Source organism: Borostomias antarcticus (genome assembly GCF_949987555.1).
Source record: "Borostomias antarcticus genome assembly, chromosome: 6".
Taxonomy (NCBI): domain Eukaryota; kingdom Metazoa; phylum Chordata; class Actinopteri; order Stomiiformes; family Stomiidae; genus Borostomias; species Borostomias antarcticus.
The window spans coordinates 17,440,810-17,458,179 of NC_140239.1; the positions used below are offsets into that span (position 1 = coordinate 17,440,810).

A 17,370-nucleotide genomic window follows, 5' to 3' on the forward strand; every position below is an offset into this window, starting at 1 on the left:
TGCATAATTGCATAGTGTATGAACACATTCTAATCACATATCAATGGATGCACAATTGAGAAAACACATTGTCACATTGTGTGTGTGTGTGTGTGTGTCACCTATACTCACGTTGTTCTTTTGAAGGATCTGCAGAGCGCGGTTGACATTGTTGAGCGAGTGAACACGTGTAAAACCTCTCTCTTTCACCTGCACACACACACACACACACACACACACACACACACACACACACACACACACACACACACACACACACACACACACACACACACACACACACACACACACACACACACACACACACACACACACACACACACACACACACACACACACCAGGGAGGAGAGGATAGATGTGTGTTGAGAGTGGTGTCCTTACTTGGGGGCAGGGAGGAGAGGAACAGAGATAGGAAGAGAGAGAGAGAAGTGAGAGGTAGAAAGAGAGACAGAGAGAGAGAGAGAGAGAGAGAGAGAGAGAGAGAGAGAGGGAGAAAGGAAAAGAGAGAGAGAGAGAGAGAGAGAGAGAGAGAGAGAGAGGGGTGATGTAGATCCAGCCAGTCCCTACATGATGGTGTGTGTGCGTGTGTGTGCACGTGTGTGTGTGTGTGTGCATGTGTGTGCGTGTGTTTGTGTGTGTGTGTGTGCGTGTGTGTGTGACCGACCAGTTGGTGTCCAGCCAGTCCCTCCAGCAGCTCCAGCAGACGGCGTCCATCACACAGGTCAGAGAACAGGTCCTGGATGGGGGGCTTCCCTGTCTGGAGAGAAGAGGGCAGAGCCAGTCAGCCAATCAGCCAGCCCAGAACCAGTCCTAATGATCTCTCTCTCTCTCTCTCTCTCTCTCCTCTATCTCTCTCTGTCTGTCTCCTCTATTTGTGTCTCTTTCTCCTCTCTCTCTCCCTCTGTCTCTCTCCCTCTCTCTCTCTCTCTCTCTGTCTCTCTCTCTGTCTCTCTCTCTCTCTCTCTCTCTCTCTCTCTCTTATCCTGTCTGGAAGGCAGCCCATGTCACCCCTTTACATAAAGGAGGCACCACTGAAGAGATAAATAATTATCGTCCATTTTCCAAGCTTCCATTTTTGGCTAAGATTTTAGAAAATTAGTCCACGCTCAACTCAAGTCCTACCTCTCATGTAACTAAATTCTTAGTCCTCACTGCAGTCACCTTAGTAACAAATTACATCTTAAAATGCCTTAGATAGGAAGAAGCATTGTGCTGGCCTTTTTGTAGATCTCTCTAAGGTTTTTGACACAGTAGACCCTCACTTACTCCTTCAAAAGCTTGGTAATATTGGTTTGGATAATATTGCCTGTAATTTCTTTCAGAACTATCTATGTGAGAGGTGGCAGTGTGTGAAAGCAGGACATTTTAAATCTGAGCTGTTACCCATGTCAAAAGGTGTACCACAAGGTTCGATTTTGGGTCCAGTCCTTTTTACTCTGTACATAAATGACATTTCCTCTGCATTAAAGGAGAATGCTCTTTTTCGACAACCTGGACCTTATTTACGGCATATTATAAGACGCTTGACTCACCGAGATAACTTTGGTGTAATTCGGAGGCCTGTAGAAGAAATTTAAAATTCAGCGCGAGCCAAGTATATCCATGTAATGGCGGCGGACGGGGCACCGAGAATGCAGCTTCTAAAAAATGTATTTCCTGCCGCGAAACGGTTGTTTTCATCAATCTATTTTTATGAATAGCTAGTTGTGCTTCCTTAGAGCGAGGGCTTGTTGTGGTTTTCACATGCCTCTGTAATATTATCTTTAGAAACGTCTTTAGAAACGACATAAAGCTTCCCCACTTGCTCCAGCACGCATGCGCACAGCGTGCAGACTGGCTATTCTCCGTCTGTAGGCTACACTCGCAGCTCACATTCTCTACGCTACGATCAGCTTCCATCATATTCTTCTATATCCACAAAATCTGATAAATATTCAGCCATATTGCACACAATATTCCAGCCACCAACAAGCCGATCGTAGCGTAGAGAATGTCTACTGTGTAGCAGATTCTGTACAACTGGCTACTGATAGACTGCAGACTGCTTTTAATGCACTACAAAAAGCACTCTTTGATCTTAAACTAGTGCTAAGTGCAAGTAAGACTAAATTCATGTTATTTACGAATATCAAAGATATTGATCTGGACAGTCTTTTTGTATAAAAACATTAAAAGGCTTTGACATTGCGAGAGTCTCGGAGTACAAATATCTTGGTATATGGATTGATCATAAACTCAGTTTTAAATATCATAATAACCTTGCCAGTAAGTTGCGTCAGAAGATTGGCTTCTTGTACAAAAATAAATCATGCTTTCCCATGTTTAGTAGGAAAAGAATTGTGGAAGCAACATTCTTATCTGTTTTAGATTAAGGTGATATGATTTATAGACATGCAGCATCTTCAACGTTAAAGCCACTTGATTCAGTTTATCACTACGCCCTTAGATGTATTACAGGTGCGAGTTATAATACTCACCCCTGCCTTTTATATAACATGGTTGGTTGGTCATCCCTTGAAATGAGGCGAAATACCCACTGGTTCTCGTATATCTTTAAAGCACTTGTAGGTAAACTGCCTCCTTACAGTACATCTCCAGGTTGCTAACCCAGTATGTCAATCCCTATCCTACTCGCTCTAACGCTTGGCTTGTTCTTGAGGTTCCTTGTACTAGAACAGAGCTTTGGCAAAACTGCCTTTTCATTTGCTGCTCCGCATGCCTGGAACCTACTACAGAACACTTTTAAGTTAGACTCTCTCCCATCCTATCAACTTTTTAAGAACATGGCTGAGGACCATTTTGTTTCTTTGTGTAATTGTTTTACTTGATGTTATGTAATGTGTATATTGTTTTATCCTATTTATTTGTCTGTATATTGAACGGTATATGTTTATTCTTGTGAACTCAGTTCTACCGAAAATGAGGGTCTCCCTCAGTGGATCCCCGAGGTGAAATAAAGGCTTGAAATGAAATTAAATCCTCATTTAAACTCTTCCTTTCAATCTCCTGCTCCCTCCTTCCCTCATCCCCTCCCTTTCCCTCTTTCCATCCCTCCCTCCCTGTCTCCTTTCCCCGCTCACTTTTTATCTCTCCCTCCCTCTGTGTGTGTGAGTGTGTGTGTGTGTGTGTGTGTGTGAGTATGGGGGGTGAAATGTTCCATTTCTTACTGCACGGAGCGAACTGAGCTGCATACGGAGCTGACAAACGTACGTGTTTACGTGAGTGAAATCCATTCGACTCCCATTGTATTTGATAGGAGGACAGACGTGACTCACGACATTTTGTCCTAGCGACGGCGGCGGCCTGAAGTAAGTCAGCAATGTGTGCATTGGTCGCGGCATTCGCGTGGCTCACGTTAGCTCACGTAATTATGGCCCGTGTGGATTTGCTAACTGAGAAGACAAACCTGACGAACGTCGCTACTTGCCCACGCGTGGTATTGCGAACGTAGCTAACGTCGCTACTTGTCCACGAGTGGTATTGAGGAACGTCACCGTCACCATCATCAGGTTACTTAAGCTGCTAGTTCTCTTGTTAGCTCTGATATGGCTAGCCAGCCTCTGTCCAGTGAGATCAGTGATATCACAACTTAACGTTAGATTATTGAGCCTAAATAAATTATTGAGCCTAAATAATAGCAGGCTACTAACAGATAACCTGGTTAATATATGTTATTATTCCTACTATTGTGCTTACTGTGTGTTGCTGACAAGATAAATTATGTTATATTATTATTGCCACCGTCATTTGGCTTAGCTTATGTTCTCCAGCCACGCCAAGTGCTGTGGTAGTAGCTAACTCACTGGTGTTATATTTATTTACATTGTCCCTGCATCCTGTCTAATATGTCTCCATCTGTGTTATGCACCATGGGCCGAAATAAAATTCGTAGTATATTGTGAAGTAGGCTCCTTGGCAAAATAAATGTTTTTCGATCCTGATAGCCCAGTAGGCTTTCTGTCAGCCTCTTATGTCATAACCTGGCTCATAGGGAATAATATGGTAGAAAAGTCTTTGATTCAAGTTAAGAATCAGATTTTTTTAACTAACGAGTAACCTATACAAAATAAACAATAAGTAAAAATATCAAAAATGCCGCCACAAAACCAAAGGCCAAAAAGTGTATTGTTCAGTATGACTACTTGTCAACCATAGGGCTGTCACGGTTAGGAATTATCCTGAGCGTTCAAATTGATAGATTTCAACCGCGGTCTGCGTTTTACGCTGTTTTTTTTATTATTTCGTTTTACACTACATTTTATCTATATCCTATGTGTGTAGCCTAGTTGTGGCCTACATTATTCATTTTTATGTAACGAAATACATTCAATAAATGAGGGTACAGGAATGCAATGGTGCGCGCAGCACACAAACAGGCAAATCATTCGACATAGTAAAATAATAACAACAACAATAACAATTAGGCTACAGATATAAAGGGACCTAAAGGGCAAAGGCAATGTTTTCTGTGCACTAAAGTAAGCTTAGGCTAGGCCTAACACGTTATACATACTGTATATACCAGAAGTTTAGTGCCGTGCATTTATTAATCGGATAGCCTTTGTCTATAGGCGTATTTGACAGTCCTGGAAAAGGCCCTGATAGCCTACCAAAATGAAAAGAAAATCATTAGTGGCCGCTGTTGTCTGTATTTTGTTATTGTATTTTGTGGCCTGTGTGTAGTTGTAGCCATACTTATTATTCCTACAATGAAGTAGGCTACACCACCAAACGCAAAACGCAAACGAGTCTGCTGCGCGAGAGCTGCATTCCTTGGTAGCCAGAAAGCGCGTCAGCAACCTGAAGCAGCATCGAGTCATTTTTCGTTCCCAGTTAATGGACTTCAGGAACACAGACGTATGTACAGACATGTAGATTAGCCTAGACCTACTGTATTTGTTAAATAATAGCCTACAGCCTAGGCCACGTTAGCCTACATCTGTTGTTTTAGAGACTTTCTTTTAGGCTACAATAGCCTAAGACACGACAACTTGTCTGTCATTTCATTTATTTATTTATTGATTATCATTTGCTCTAATTGTTCTAATGTTGGGTTGTTTTTAGGCTATACCATGTTGTTCTGCGAATACAGTAGCCTATCGATGCAGAGTAAGCCTCATTTGAGAATAAAGTACTGTATTTGATCAAAGCACGCACTCAAGTGGAAATTCGGTTATTTTATTATAGGCTACTGTAGGTCTATTATAGGCTAGGTTATATGAGTTGAGTTGGCTATTTGATTGCAATTTTGATGCATTTTCACAAGTAATTAAGGGTATTTATTGGTCTATTATGAGTCTATATGAAACAAGTATACCACTTATTGAATTTGGTGCATTTTAACATATGTTCCAGTCATCCGGACATTTCAGAGATACGAACGACCTGCGGTCCCGTTGGGTTCGGATGAGTGGGGTTCTACTGTAGCACAAGGGCTCACGTAGCGACGTTAGCTACGTACGCGAATAGCACACGTGCTCAAGTAGCGACGTTAGCTACGTACGCGAATAGCACATGTGCTCAAGTACCCCCGGCCCTGACGAGCGTTTGCTGGGTTAGCTACGTTAGTGAATAGCACACGTGGTCACGTGGGGACGTTCGTCACGTGTGTCTGCTCAGTTAGCAAATAAGTGGCACTTTCCACCCCCCATATGTGAGAGTGTGTGTGTGTGTGTGTGTGTGTGTGTGTGTGTGTGTGTGTGTGTGTGTGTGTGTGTGTGTGTGTGTGTTTATACAGTACAGTATGTGTACACATCACTGGTCAACAGCAGCCCCAGTCACACTTTCAAGATACTCAATATCTCTCTCTCTACCTCTCTCTCTCTCTCTCTCTCTCTCTCTCTACCTCTCTCTCTCTCTTTCCCTGCCAGTGGTTGTTGGTGTGGAGGGTTTGAGCCAGGTAGGGTGTGGGAGTGAAGGGAGAGGGGAGTGAAGAGTGAGGGTGAGGGAGGGAGAGTGTGTTGTATCTCTGTTTCCCCCTCCCCCCTCCTTAATCCCTGGGTGGACATGGGTCTCTCTCTTTCAATAGATTCCTCCACACACACACACCTGAGCCACCGTCGCCTTGACAACGGCACACCTCCTGCAGCCCAGTAATCAACTTTTCAAAATAAAAGGAAGGAACAATGTGTCTGGGGAAAACACACGCACAGACAAACACACACACACACACACACACACACACACACACACACACACACACACACACACAGTCACACATACTGTTTAAACTAGGGCTGTCAAACGATAAAAAAAAAAAATCTAATTAATTACATGATCTGTAATTAATTAATCACAATTAATCACAAATGGATCCTATATCCATTTTCTTTGCTGGCAAAAGCCCCAGATTAAGATATTTCAATAGACCTTTCGGACCTGTCACCAACCAGAAAATGGTTCTTAAAACATGCAGAAAACCGACCTGCGGGCTACTGTACCATAATGTTATAAGTAAACAATACTCCACACCTCCCTCCACACAACAGTTTACAGCAGCGCCGACACAAAAAGCTACAAAGCTAGTAACGTTAGGTACTTGATGTACTGTAGCTAATTAGCCCGTAGCTAGTAGGCTAGTTAACAGATCATTCTCACAGGCCGTAGCTACAGTAGTAGGCTAGTTGACAGATCATTGTCACAGGGCTATTTTCTAAGAACGGATGAAACTAACTTACTCACTCTGTTTTACATGTGCAGTTAGACTCCATGATTTTGTCCTGATGAATCTGGAGTTTGTGAGGTGTTTGTGCCTTCCGCATGCCAACACCTAGCATCAACTTGTATGTTGTCACCTAGGTTACTCTGTCCGAAATCCAAATCTCATTAATATATCCTTGTGTAAAATAGTTCAGGCCTTTTCTACTGGGGCTGACATTGAGATGATAAGTTAGGCTAAAACTGCTTCGATGGTATGCAAATTACCACGCTCTTATTAACTGTCCCATCTGGGATTTTTTTTTTTTTTTAAGTAAACTTTCGGTTTAGAGGGGAAAGCAAAGTGAATATCCATCTCCTCGAGTTTGTTTGAAGGCAAAGATGCTTTTGTGTGATGCACAACGTATTCTACGGGGTCGTTCAGGTCCAAATTAAGTTTGTTGCTTCAATAATGTTAAATCTAGCAATGACGTGGCAACTGAGCCTCCTACAGCTGGACGAAATCGATGAATGTGATTCATTTGTGTACATTTTTATTAATATGTTAATGTTTGCAGAATTAATTAATCTAATTAACACGTAAAATTGACAGCCCTAATATACACACATGTACACACACACACACACACCTAGTCAAACATATACACACATGTACACACACACACACAGTCACACATATACACACACACACACACGTAACCAAACACACCCGTGTACAAACACACATATACAAACACACACACACACATCCATACAAATACATACTGTACATACACATGAACGCACACACAAACACACACAAAAACAAAAACAAACACTCACACACACACACACCAGTAGCGGCTGGTGACTCAAAAAACTGAGGAGGACAGGAGGAAGAGAGGCGAACCGCCCATGGGTGCCGGGGGGCACTTTCCCTTAGTCAGTTATTATTTGAAATATCAGCTTTAAAGTGGATTTACAGTCAATTTTAGCATATGAAAAACTGAATAACACTTTCTTTAACTACATGCAGCATTTATTTATCATATGCATGATAAAATATTACAAAACAACAATAAAACATTGTAAGCAAGAGTTGTTGTAATGGATTGTACTCTTCTCTAAAGAGAGAAAAGAATTGATAAAATGTTTTTGATTAGGGGACACTGAGGTGTGCTGGCTCTCAAACAGTTTGTTGGCAAATAGATTTGACAACTGGACAATGGAATACGTTGCACAGCAAATGCAGTACCCAACAGTTCGCTCATGGCTAGCTAGCAATGGTACAGCTATGGGATTAGCTAATTTGGGTTGCTGTCAAAGCTGCCACTCTTATGTTGCTATAGCCTACACTTATCAGAACAATATGAACATTCAGTTGAAAGTTTTCCATCCACCCATCCATCACTGGATGAGGAATAATCACCGCAAAGCGATCAATTCTCACGCAAGCAGGAGCCAGGCTGTGGATTTCTCCAATCCGGTGTTGCGACCCAGTCTCTAGAAATGTTTTGGATGAGTTGCCAACAGTTTGTGCCTCCAGCCAATCTGCGCGCCTGCCTATGCCGTAGCCTGACGTGCACCTCGTAGCTCATGTAGCTAACGTTACCGGCTATAGCCAGCCAGTAGAACTGTCGTGTTCAGACGGCTCTAACTCAAAAAGTATTTATGTCAGCTTAGATATTTAGATGGCTAGAATCAAGACAAATAGACGAACAGTTTGATGTATAATATGTCCCATCATCCCACAAAAAGTCTCCAATGGCACAGGGAAGAAAAACACAGACATCAACGCCGACTCAATCGGCCTTCACTGTGATAAATCTGGAATCTGGAATGTGACTGGACTAACAAAATGTCAATATCTGAATCCTGTTCAGACAGGGCCGGGGTACTAGCCTCCCTTGCGGTAATTTTTCAGCGTTTTGGCCAATCACAAATTAGCAAGAAAAAAAGGCATTACATTGATTTAAGAGAAAAGAACCCGCCCTAAGGGAGGCTAGCCTCCCTTCCATAGATATCTATGGGTCCTCCAGCTGCATGTTATATATGTCACTGTTGGAGCTTTAAAATTTCAATAATGGGTTTTTATCCATAGGGAAAACCTGCTTTATGAACAAAACTGAGATAATATTAATTATGAATAAATAAATTCATATATTTGTATTTTAATCCCTCTCTTCTCTCCAAAAACTGAGGAGGACTGTCCTCCCCTGCCTCAATGGACGAGCCTCCACTGACTGACACACACACACACACACACACACACACACACACAACACACACACACACACACATAACTTATGAACCCAAACATTTGCTATATCTACTTCACCTGCACTGAACTAAATCAACAACAACAACAGGAGCACCAAGGCTGTCTTACCTTTGAGAACTGTACGTTTATCCATTTTGAGAAAGTCTTCTTCTGAACGTCCTCTCGTTCATCTGAAGAGAGAGGAGAAGAACATGAGATGAGAGCAGCAAGAGCAACAACAGGCTGTGTGACACACACGCACGCACACACAAACACACACACACACACACACACACACACACAAACTCACACACACAAACACACTCACACATGCACAGTTATAGAGACACAAACACACAATCCCCTCTGAGAGAACACATCATTTGTGTTTGAGCCAACAACAAATCACATTTAGACCCAAGGCTGCTCTTTCTTTCTGTCCGTCTGTCTGTATGTCTGTCTAGTTTCCTGTTGTCAAAAGAATGAGGTCCCTTGAGAGGAAACTAGTGTGCCCTGTAGAAGGTGCTGGTCCCTTGAGAGGAAACTAGTGTGCCCTGTAGAAGGTGCTGGTCCCTTGAGAGGAAACTAGTGTGCCCTGTAGAAGGTGCTGGTCCCTTGAGAGGAAACTAGTTTGCCCTGTAGAAGGTGCTGGTTCCTTGAGAGGAAACTAGTGTGCCCTGTAGAAGGGTTCTGGTCCCTTGAGAGGAAACTAGTGTGCCCTGTAGAAGGGTGCTGGTCCCTTGAGAGGAAACTAGTGTGCCCTGTAGAAGGGTGCTGGTCCCTTGAGAGGAAACTAGTGTGCCCTGTAGAAGGTGCTGGTCCCTTGAGAGGAAACTAGTGTGCCCTGTAGAAGGTGCTGGTCCCTTGAGAGGAAACTAGTTTGCCCTGTAGAAGGTGCTGGTTCCTTGAGAGGAAACTAGTGTGCCCTGTAGAAGGGTTCTGGTCCCTTGAGAGGAAACTAGTGTGCCCTGTAGAAGGTGCTGGTCCCTTGAGAGGAAACTAGTGTGCCCTGTAGAAGGTGCTGGTCCCTTGAGAGGAAACTAGTTTGCCCTGTAGAAGGGTGCTGGTCCCTTGAGAGGAAACTAGTGTGCCCTGTAGAAGGTGCTGGTCCCTTGAGAGGAAACTAGTTTGCCCTGTAGAAGGTGCTGGTCCCTTGAGAGGAAACTAGTGTGCCCTGTAGAACGTGCTGGCCCCTTGAGAGGAAACTAGTGTGCCCCGTAGAAGGGTGCTGGTCCCTTGAGAGGAAACTAGTGTGCCCTGTAGAAGGGTGCTGGTCCCTTGAGAGGAAACTAGTGTGCCCTGTAGAAGGGTTCTGCAAACAGGGTTATAAGAAGCCAGTGATGGCCGAAGGTACTCTGAGGAAGGCGGTAGGATCACCTAGTCTCAAGGTAGACAGAGGCAACTTAACTAGCACCTCTGAGCCTACCAGGAATTATACGTTTAGACAGACAGGAGTGAGAACTGACAACTGGTTTCCCCATCCACCGGGGAGGTGAGGGGGTTGATGAGGCTTCCAGAGGGGCAGGTCTGGGCCCAAGAGAGGCCTTACTGCCCGACTGCGCCTCAACCAGAATGCCCAAAGACCCCCGACTTGAGGCTGACCCTTGAGAAAAAAGGAGACAAAAGCAATTTGCTTCCCCTGCAACCAAATTCACCACGACCCCAGTTGAAGAGCCAAGTCAGTCTGAGGAAATAGAGCAAGATCAAGGCCAAACAAATGGATCAGAAGAACTCTGGAGATTTGGAGAAACTGCTGGCAGATCTCCTGTCTGAAATCAAGGAGCAAGATAATGCTATAGCCTTGATAACCTTCCAGGGCTGTGAAGAAATTATGACAGGAGAAGAAGAGAAAGTGATCATTCTGTATGTACAGGTATCAGAAGGTGAGGAAGACTACACAGCTGCAATAATACATTTTATTCACATTGTCAAAACAAATTAAAACCAGCTAATATCTGACTGTTTCATTGAGCCATAGCGTCCTAATGGCGTCCTACTTCAATGACTCGCTCACAACTACCGGTCACACATCTGTTATTATTCCAGCATTTCTGCCTGTGTTGTCAACAGCTGGCCCGTGCCTGGCCGTTGCTCTGCCCCCCGTGCCTTAAACGTACATGTTTTAGCCTTTCATTTGTAAACATACTTCCTGCCATCTAGCGGTAAATAAAATCAATGACTGCTGCTTTAAGGTAACAAAACATACAGTGCATGAATCCCTAAGACCGAGGAAAATAACTTTTAATGCTGACAAAGAAAGAAGTACTGTATGGAGCCCTGTTGGGAGTATTCTCCTTGGATATGAATCAGAGGAGCAGAACTGCTGTGTCAGGAGGGTGGAAAGTACAGTACCACGATGCCCAACAATAATGAGGACCGTCGCTTAAATGACTGAATGAGATCATAATTGCCCAACAAAAACGTACCAAAAGTTTTTGATGTGATTTGACTGATACTGTAAATATGTATTAGTAAAAGAGAAACATACAGTAGGTTGGTTCTGAATCTGTATGATTGACTCTGTGAAATGATGACTTGTGTTGGGAGGAGAGAGGTTTTAGTAAGAGTATAATGAGAGGATTGGCTAAGAAAATAATGGGATTTGCTTGACTGGATGCCAGGAAGCTGTATTGCTGATGTCAAATCCTACACTTCAGGACAACTTCAAGAACTTCACTCAGCCTTCACCATGCTGAAGTACCAAGCTGCAACAAAGACTCAGTCTAGACCCAGCCAACCCAACCAAAAACCAAGTATGTCCATCCCCCCACTGCTCTCTGTAAAGTGCATTGTGTTGCCTCTGTGTATGGAATGCGCTATACTAATAAAGTTTGATTTGATTGGATTTGACACACTGTCTGGAAACAAACTGTTTGGAAAAGACTTTCAAAACCACTTGTCATGAACCACCTGAAAAAAATCTGAAAAGGTCGATCATGTGCTAACTTCAACCGCTCCTCGCTGTCATAAACCTGCCCAGCATAGCTGTTTGTATTTCAAATTCCTCAGAACCAACGCTGATTGTCGAAGTAGTTTTTCCGATCGGGCTCAACATTTTCTCTATCGAGAGAACCCAGACTGATTTGTGAGTAGCAACGTGAGCTTGCAACATCAGGATTGTCTCACAAGGGTAATGCTCAATGCCCTATTTTCAAAGTGTTAAGTAAAGTATACTGTAGTTAGACAAAAAGATCTACTGTCCTCTTCCTCTCCTCCTGAGCTCTCATGGAGGAGTGAGAGAATGTCATCTTGTGAATAGTAAAAGGTTAGGTATATGCAGTAAGATTCTAATAGGTTGCCCTAGCCTAGTAAAGCAGATCCCGGAAGCAAAATTATACTTGCTTCTAAAGAATATTCTAGCGACCATATCAACAGAGGTCTCGTTTAGAGAAGAGACACTGTTAACCGGTGTGGCCCTAGACTCCTATCCTGCCCTCAGGTCACAGTGGGGTGCAGCTATGGAGGGAGAGGGGAAGACATAATCCTGTAGGTGGTTAGAAGCTAGACAAATCTTCTCGACAAGTTTGTGCTTAACTACGTCTGTCCGTCCGTCCGTCCGTCTGTGTATGTGTACTGTACCTGTGTGTGTGTGTGTGTTTGTGTGTGTGTGTGTGTGCGTGTGTGTGTCTGTATGTATGTGTGTTGACATTGACAGGGTATAGACTAATGTATCTGTTAATTACAAATATAGTCAGCCAATCAGGGGTATTGCTTGCTATGAGATGCCATGACTCCTTCAAAATAAGAGCATGAGCTGTAACATGTCAGAACATGTACAGTCCATCTACTCGAGTTGTGGTTCAGATTCAAGCGGCTCTTGCAGTTAGTATTACTAGTGCACAGTGATCGATTGACCTATGTATCTAAAACAGACATTTTGGCTCCTGAGTCCAAGTCCAAATGAATGGAGGTGATTGGGCGGCCTTGTTTGGGCAGCTCTGTGGGGCCCCCCTCGGGTTGGAGCCGGCAGATGGTTCGGTGCACTCCGGGCTCTCCCCCCACAAACCCCAGTCCAAATCTTGTGCCTCTAGCGACCCCCATACAGGGAGCTGGCTTTACTCAAAGTTTGGTTTTGTGCACGTGCACATGCATGTCTCTGTGACCTTCTCATGTCTAGATATGGCCATTCAAGTCCCCCCACCATGAATGGGGACCTGACTTCGCTCAAGTATTGCTGCATTCGTTACCTCGAGACCTTTCTGCCAGTCCAAACTGTGTCTCTGTGACCTTCCCGTGCCCGCAGCGCCCTCTGGTGGCTAGGCGGTGAAGTGCGTGGTCTAACCTACACAGGTTACATCTGTGACCTCATCCACCACCACACCTCCAGCCGGACCTTGAGATCATCTGACCAGGGTCTCCTGACAGTGCCTCGGACGCGGCTAAAGACAAAGGGGAATCTGACTTTTGGGGCTGTGGCTCCTAGACTGTGGAACGCGCTCCCACAGGATCTGAGAGCTGCTGTTTCTGTGGACAGTTTTAAAGAGCAGCTAAAGACACACTTATACAGACAAGCCTTCGAGTGCTAGGCCGTCTCTATCTGCCGCACTCTCTCCTTTCGGCTTGCCTGTTTTCCCCACTGACCTCTTTTATGTCACTATGTTTACGTGCACTCTTTTTCTATATTGTATTCAGTGCACTTGTATGTATCTGATTGGACAATGTTGTTTTTAATGTTCCCACTGTAAAGCACTCTGTGCACTCGTGCTACAAAGGGTGCTATATAAATAAAATGTTACTTACTTACTTACACCAATGCCCTACCCCTACACTTTCTGCCATTTAGTAGGGATTAGTGAGAGGAATAAAACACTGTGGTAATGGGGAAACTGGATTCATTACAGATTATTTTTGTGCGTGGCTGTAAGCCAGCGCACCAATGATAGCAAATGTCCGGTTGTCACTCCCTCCTTTCCTGGCTTCCTCCGTCGTGTTGTTGACCTGCAGTTCTATGTTGCTACGACAAGAGGCAGTGGTCCAAGAACCTGCAGTTCTATGTTGCTACCACAAGAGGCAGTGGTCCCAGAACCTGCAGTTCTACATTGCTACCACAAAAGGCAGTGGTCCCAGAACCTGCAGTTCTATGTTGCTACCACAAGAGGCAGTGGTCCCAGAACATTAAAACAAAAACACTATGACACCGAACATTGTCCAGATCCTCGGTGGTCTAGTTATGATTACTGCTGCTCAGTGGGCTACACTGTCCCCGACTGGCTCTGACCCGAGGGGGCGGAGTCTCGCCACCACGCCATGCACCCCACAAATCAGCCCCTGAGAGGGCTAGAGACACACTTGTCTTCACCGGTGGGGGCAGGTGGGTAGCCCAGAGAGGGGTCCACAGCCCCCGACCCAATATGACGCGAGGGGACGGAGTCTTGCCACCACGCCACTGTCCACGCCACGGACCCCACAAATCAGCCCCTGAGAGAGCTAAAGAAACACGGTCTTCACCAGTGGGGGCAGGTGGGTAGCCCGGAGAGGGCTCCACTGCCCCCGACCCAATATGACGCGAGGGGGCGGAGTCTCGCCACCACGCCATGGACCCCACAAATCAGCCAGAGAGGGCTAGAGAAACAAGGTCTTCACTGGTGGGGGCAGGTGGGTAGTCTGGAGGGGCTCCACTACCCGCGACCCAATATGACACGAGGGGGCGGAGTCTCGCCACCATGCCGTGGACCCCACAACTCAGCCCTTGAGTGGGCTAGAGACACAGGGTCTTCACTGGTGGGGGCAAGTGGGTGGCCCGGAGAGAGGTACACTGTCCATGACCAGCTCTGACCCGAGGGGGCAGAGTCTCGCCATCACACCACTATCCACGCCACGGATCCCACAACTCAGTCCCTGAGTGGGCTAGAGACCCACCACCCCCATGGACCAGTCTCTCCCTCCCACTCCCCTGCCCTCACATTTACTCCCCATCGCTTGTCCTTTTGTCCTATCAATTTATCTGTTGGCAGGACAAGAAAGATAGCCTGGCTTCACCAGACCCAATTTGCAAAAAGGCGAAGGGTCTGGAAACTCACAGTAGTTTTTCGATTACCAAGGGGCGTTACCAATGGGCATAGATCAAAAAGCCTCTGGACACAATTGGATAGACCAACAACCAATCAGCGAAAATGCCTCTACGGCGCTCCTCTGTTCCATCATCTTATTAAACCCGCCCCATATTGGATAAACGGTTGTGATTGGCACAATCACAAACAAATTTCTGTTCGAGTGGATTCTGTTAGAACTGTTAGACTAGCTTCCATCCTAACAGTCCTGAACAGAAACAAGCCAGCCACGCACATAAGCCAGACTGGACCTGGCCTGGTTACATTATTATTTCATGGCGTGGGATCGTTCGGTTCATATGGAAATGTCCTAGCTAGTTGCGTCTCTAGGCCCAGTTCTCAAGGCTCAGCTCAGGGTCTACAGGCCAGCTGTAGTCTAATGCAAACAAGGTAATGGCTCTGTTGGAAAGAACAGGATGTCTGTGTGTGTGTGTGTGTGTGTGTGTGTGTGTGTGTGTGTGTGTGTGTGTGTGTGTGTGTGTGTGTGTGTGTGTGTGTGTGCGTGTGCGTGTGTGTGTGTGCGCGTGTGTGCGCTGACAGGGAGAGTGAGTGTATGAGAATTAGCAGGGAGGTCAGGAAGCTGTATGTGCTGAGACAGAGCAGGAGATCAATACTCCATTTAAACATGTGTTCCACTGGCGCAAACACACAGAAGACACACACACACACACACACACACACGTGTGCACACATAAAGAACACACACACTGAAAACACACACACACATACACACACCCTGTTGGCCTGTGGCTAGATCTGATGGGAAAATAATCTCTACTAATCCAACCCGAGGAGAGAGAGAGAAGGAAGGAATGAATGAAAGAGAGAGAGAAGGAATAAAGGCATTGGTGAAGGACTGAAAGAGGGAGCTGAAAGAGGGAGGAGAGTAGATAGAAGGATAACAAGAGGAAAAGACAGGATAGCAAGGGATAGTGGGATAGAGAGGGGGGACATAGAGAGAGAGATATAGAGAGATTACGGTGGCAGTGTTCAGCAGTGTTGACAGATCTATATGTCTCTGTGTAGTCAGCGCATCTTCTGGATTTCATCTGTAGAGGACATTAACCTGCTCTACACTTGCAGAAACCCCTCTCTCTCTCTTCTCTTTCTCCCTCCCTCCCTCTCCTCTCTCCCTCCCTCTCCTCTCTCCCTCCCTCTTCTCTCTCCCTCTCTCCCCTCCCTGTCTCTCTCTCCCACCCTCTCCCTTCACCACCTCTTCCTCAATTCTCTCTCCCTCTCTTCTCTCCCCCTCTCCCCTCTTTCTCCCTCCCTCCCTCTCCTCTCTCTTCTCTCTCCCTCTCTCCCCTCCCTGTCTCTCTCTCCCACCCTCTCCCTTCACCACCTCTCCCTCTCTTCCTCAATTCTCTCTCCCTCTCTTCTCTTTCCCCCTCTCTCAAAGACAATAATAAAAACTAATCGTGTTTCTTGTTTTGAAGCCGAGTTTTCAAGACTTTGAGGGAGAAGCCCCTCCCAACTCAACCCAGCCATATGACTAAATCATGACCACATACCCTGACCTTAACCCCTGACCCTCACTCCAGTTCTACCCAGCCCTACAGGTGGGTTCTCTCTGTGTTTGAAAGGGATGCACCACTACCATTTTCTAACTGCTGATATCCATTCTGAGTACTGAACTTGCCAAGTGCAATACAGCTGTATACTAACCCTAACCCAGCAGGCTGCAGCCTGCTGGGTTAGGGTTAGTATACAGCTGTATTCATTCAATGTTCAATGTTCATTGAAGCCAGAAAGCCCACACTGTCAACAGCTGAGAGGGGTTGGTCATCCAGACAGACAGACAGGCCGGCAGACAGACAGACAGATTCACAGCCTTCACTGTATCTCACACATTTTGAATGTAGGGCGGGGGGGGGGGGGCTTCCCCCTCCCTCTCCACTGGGTCTAAACCATATCATACATTAGACAAAAGCAATCTGACCAGAGCCTGGCTGATGTCACCAGCCAGACAGAAGCAATCTCATGGAATCCCTGATGACGACGGGAGAGAGAGAGAGAGAATGAGAGAGAGCGGGAGTTTGTGGTAAAGATGGAGGGTCAGATAGAGCTGGATGAGAGAAGGAGGGAAAGATTGAGGGAAAGAAGGAGATGGAGGAAGAGGGAGAGACGGGGAGATGGAGAAAGAGAGAGAGGCTGTTCTATAAATTAAGGGGGGGTACGCTGGGGAAACTAACCAATCAGAATGAGACGCTGCACATTAGGTATAATACACAAGATCATACACACAAAACCATCTGCTGTTTAGAGCATCGTAGGGCTGAAACACACGCGCACACACACACACACACACACACACACACACTGCCTCTCCTCTCTATCTACCCCTCGCTCACTCTCCCTTCTGAGAGACCCAGTGTAGTGTTAGTCTTTCTCAGTGAGACAGCCCTAGACAGATTCAGGTGTTG

General features: G+C 45.5%; 1 protein-coding gene across 1 annotated transcript in view; it reads right to left on the reverse strand.

Moving 5' to 3' along the window:
* Nucleotides 1-17,370, reverse strand: part of LOC311310521 (dystrophin-like) — a gene marked incomplete at both ends in the record, with an annotated part of 146,912 nt that overhangs the window by 102,372 nt on the left and 27,170 nt on the right. The window contains 3 exons of the mRNA XM_084440030.1: nt 112-189; nt 666-758; nt 9,027-9,088. Of these exons, the coding sequence (XP_084296156.1) occupies nt 112-189; nt 666-758; nt 9,027-9,088 (233 nt within the window). The remainder of the gene's footprint in view (nt 1-111; nt 190-665; nt 759-9,026; nt 9,089-17,370) is intronic.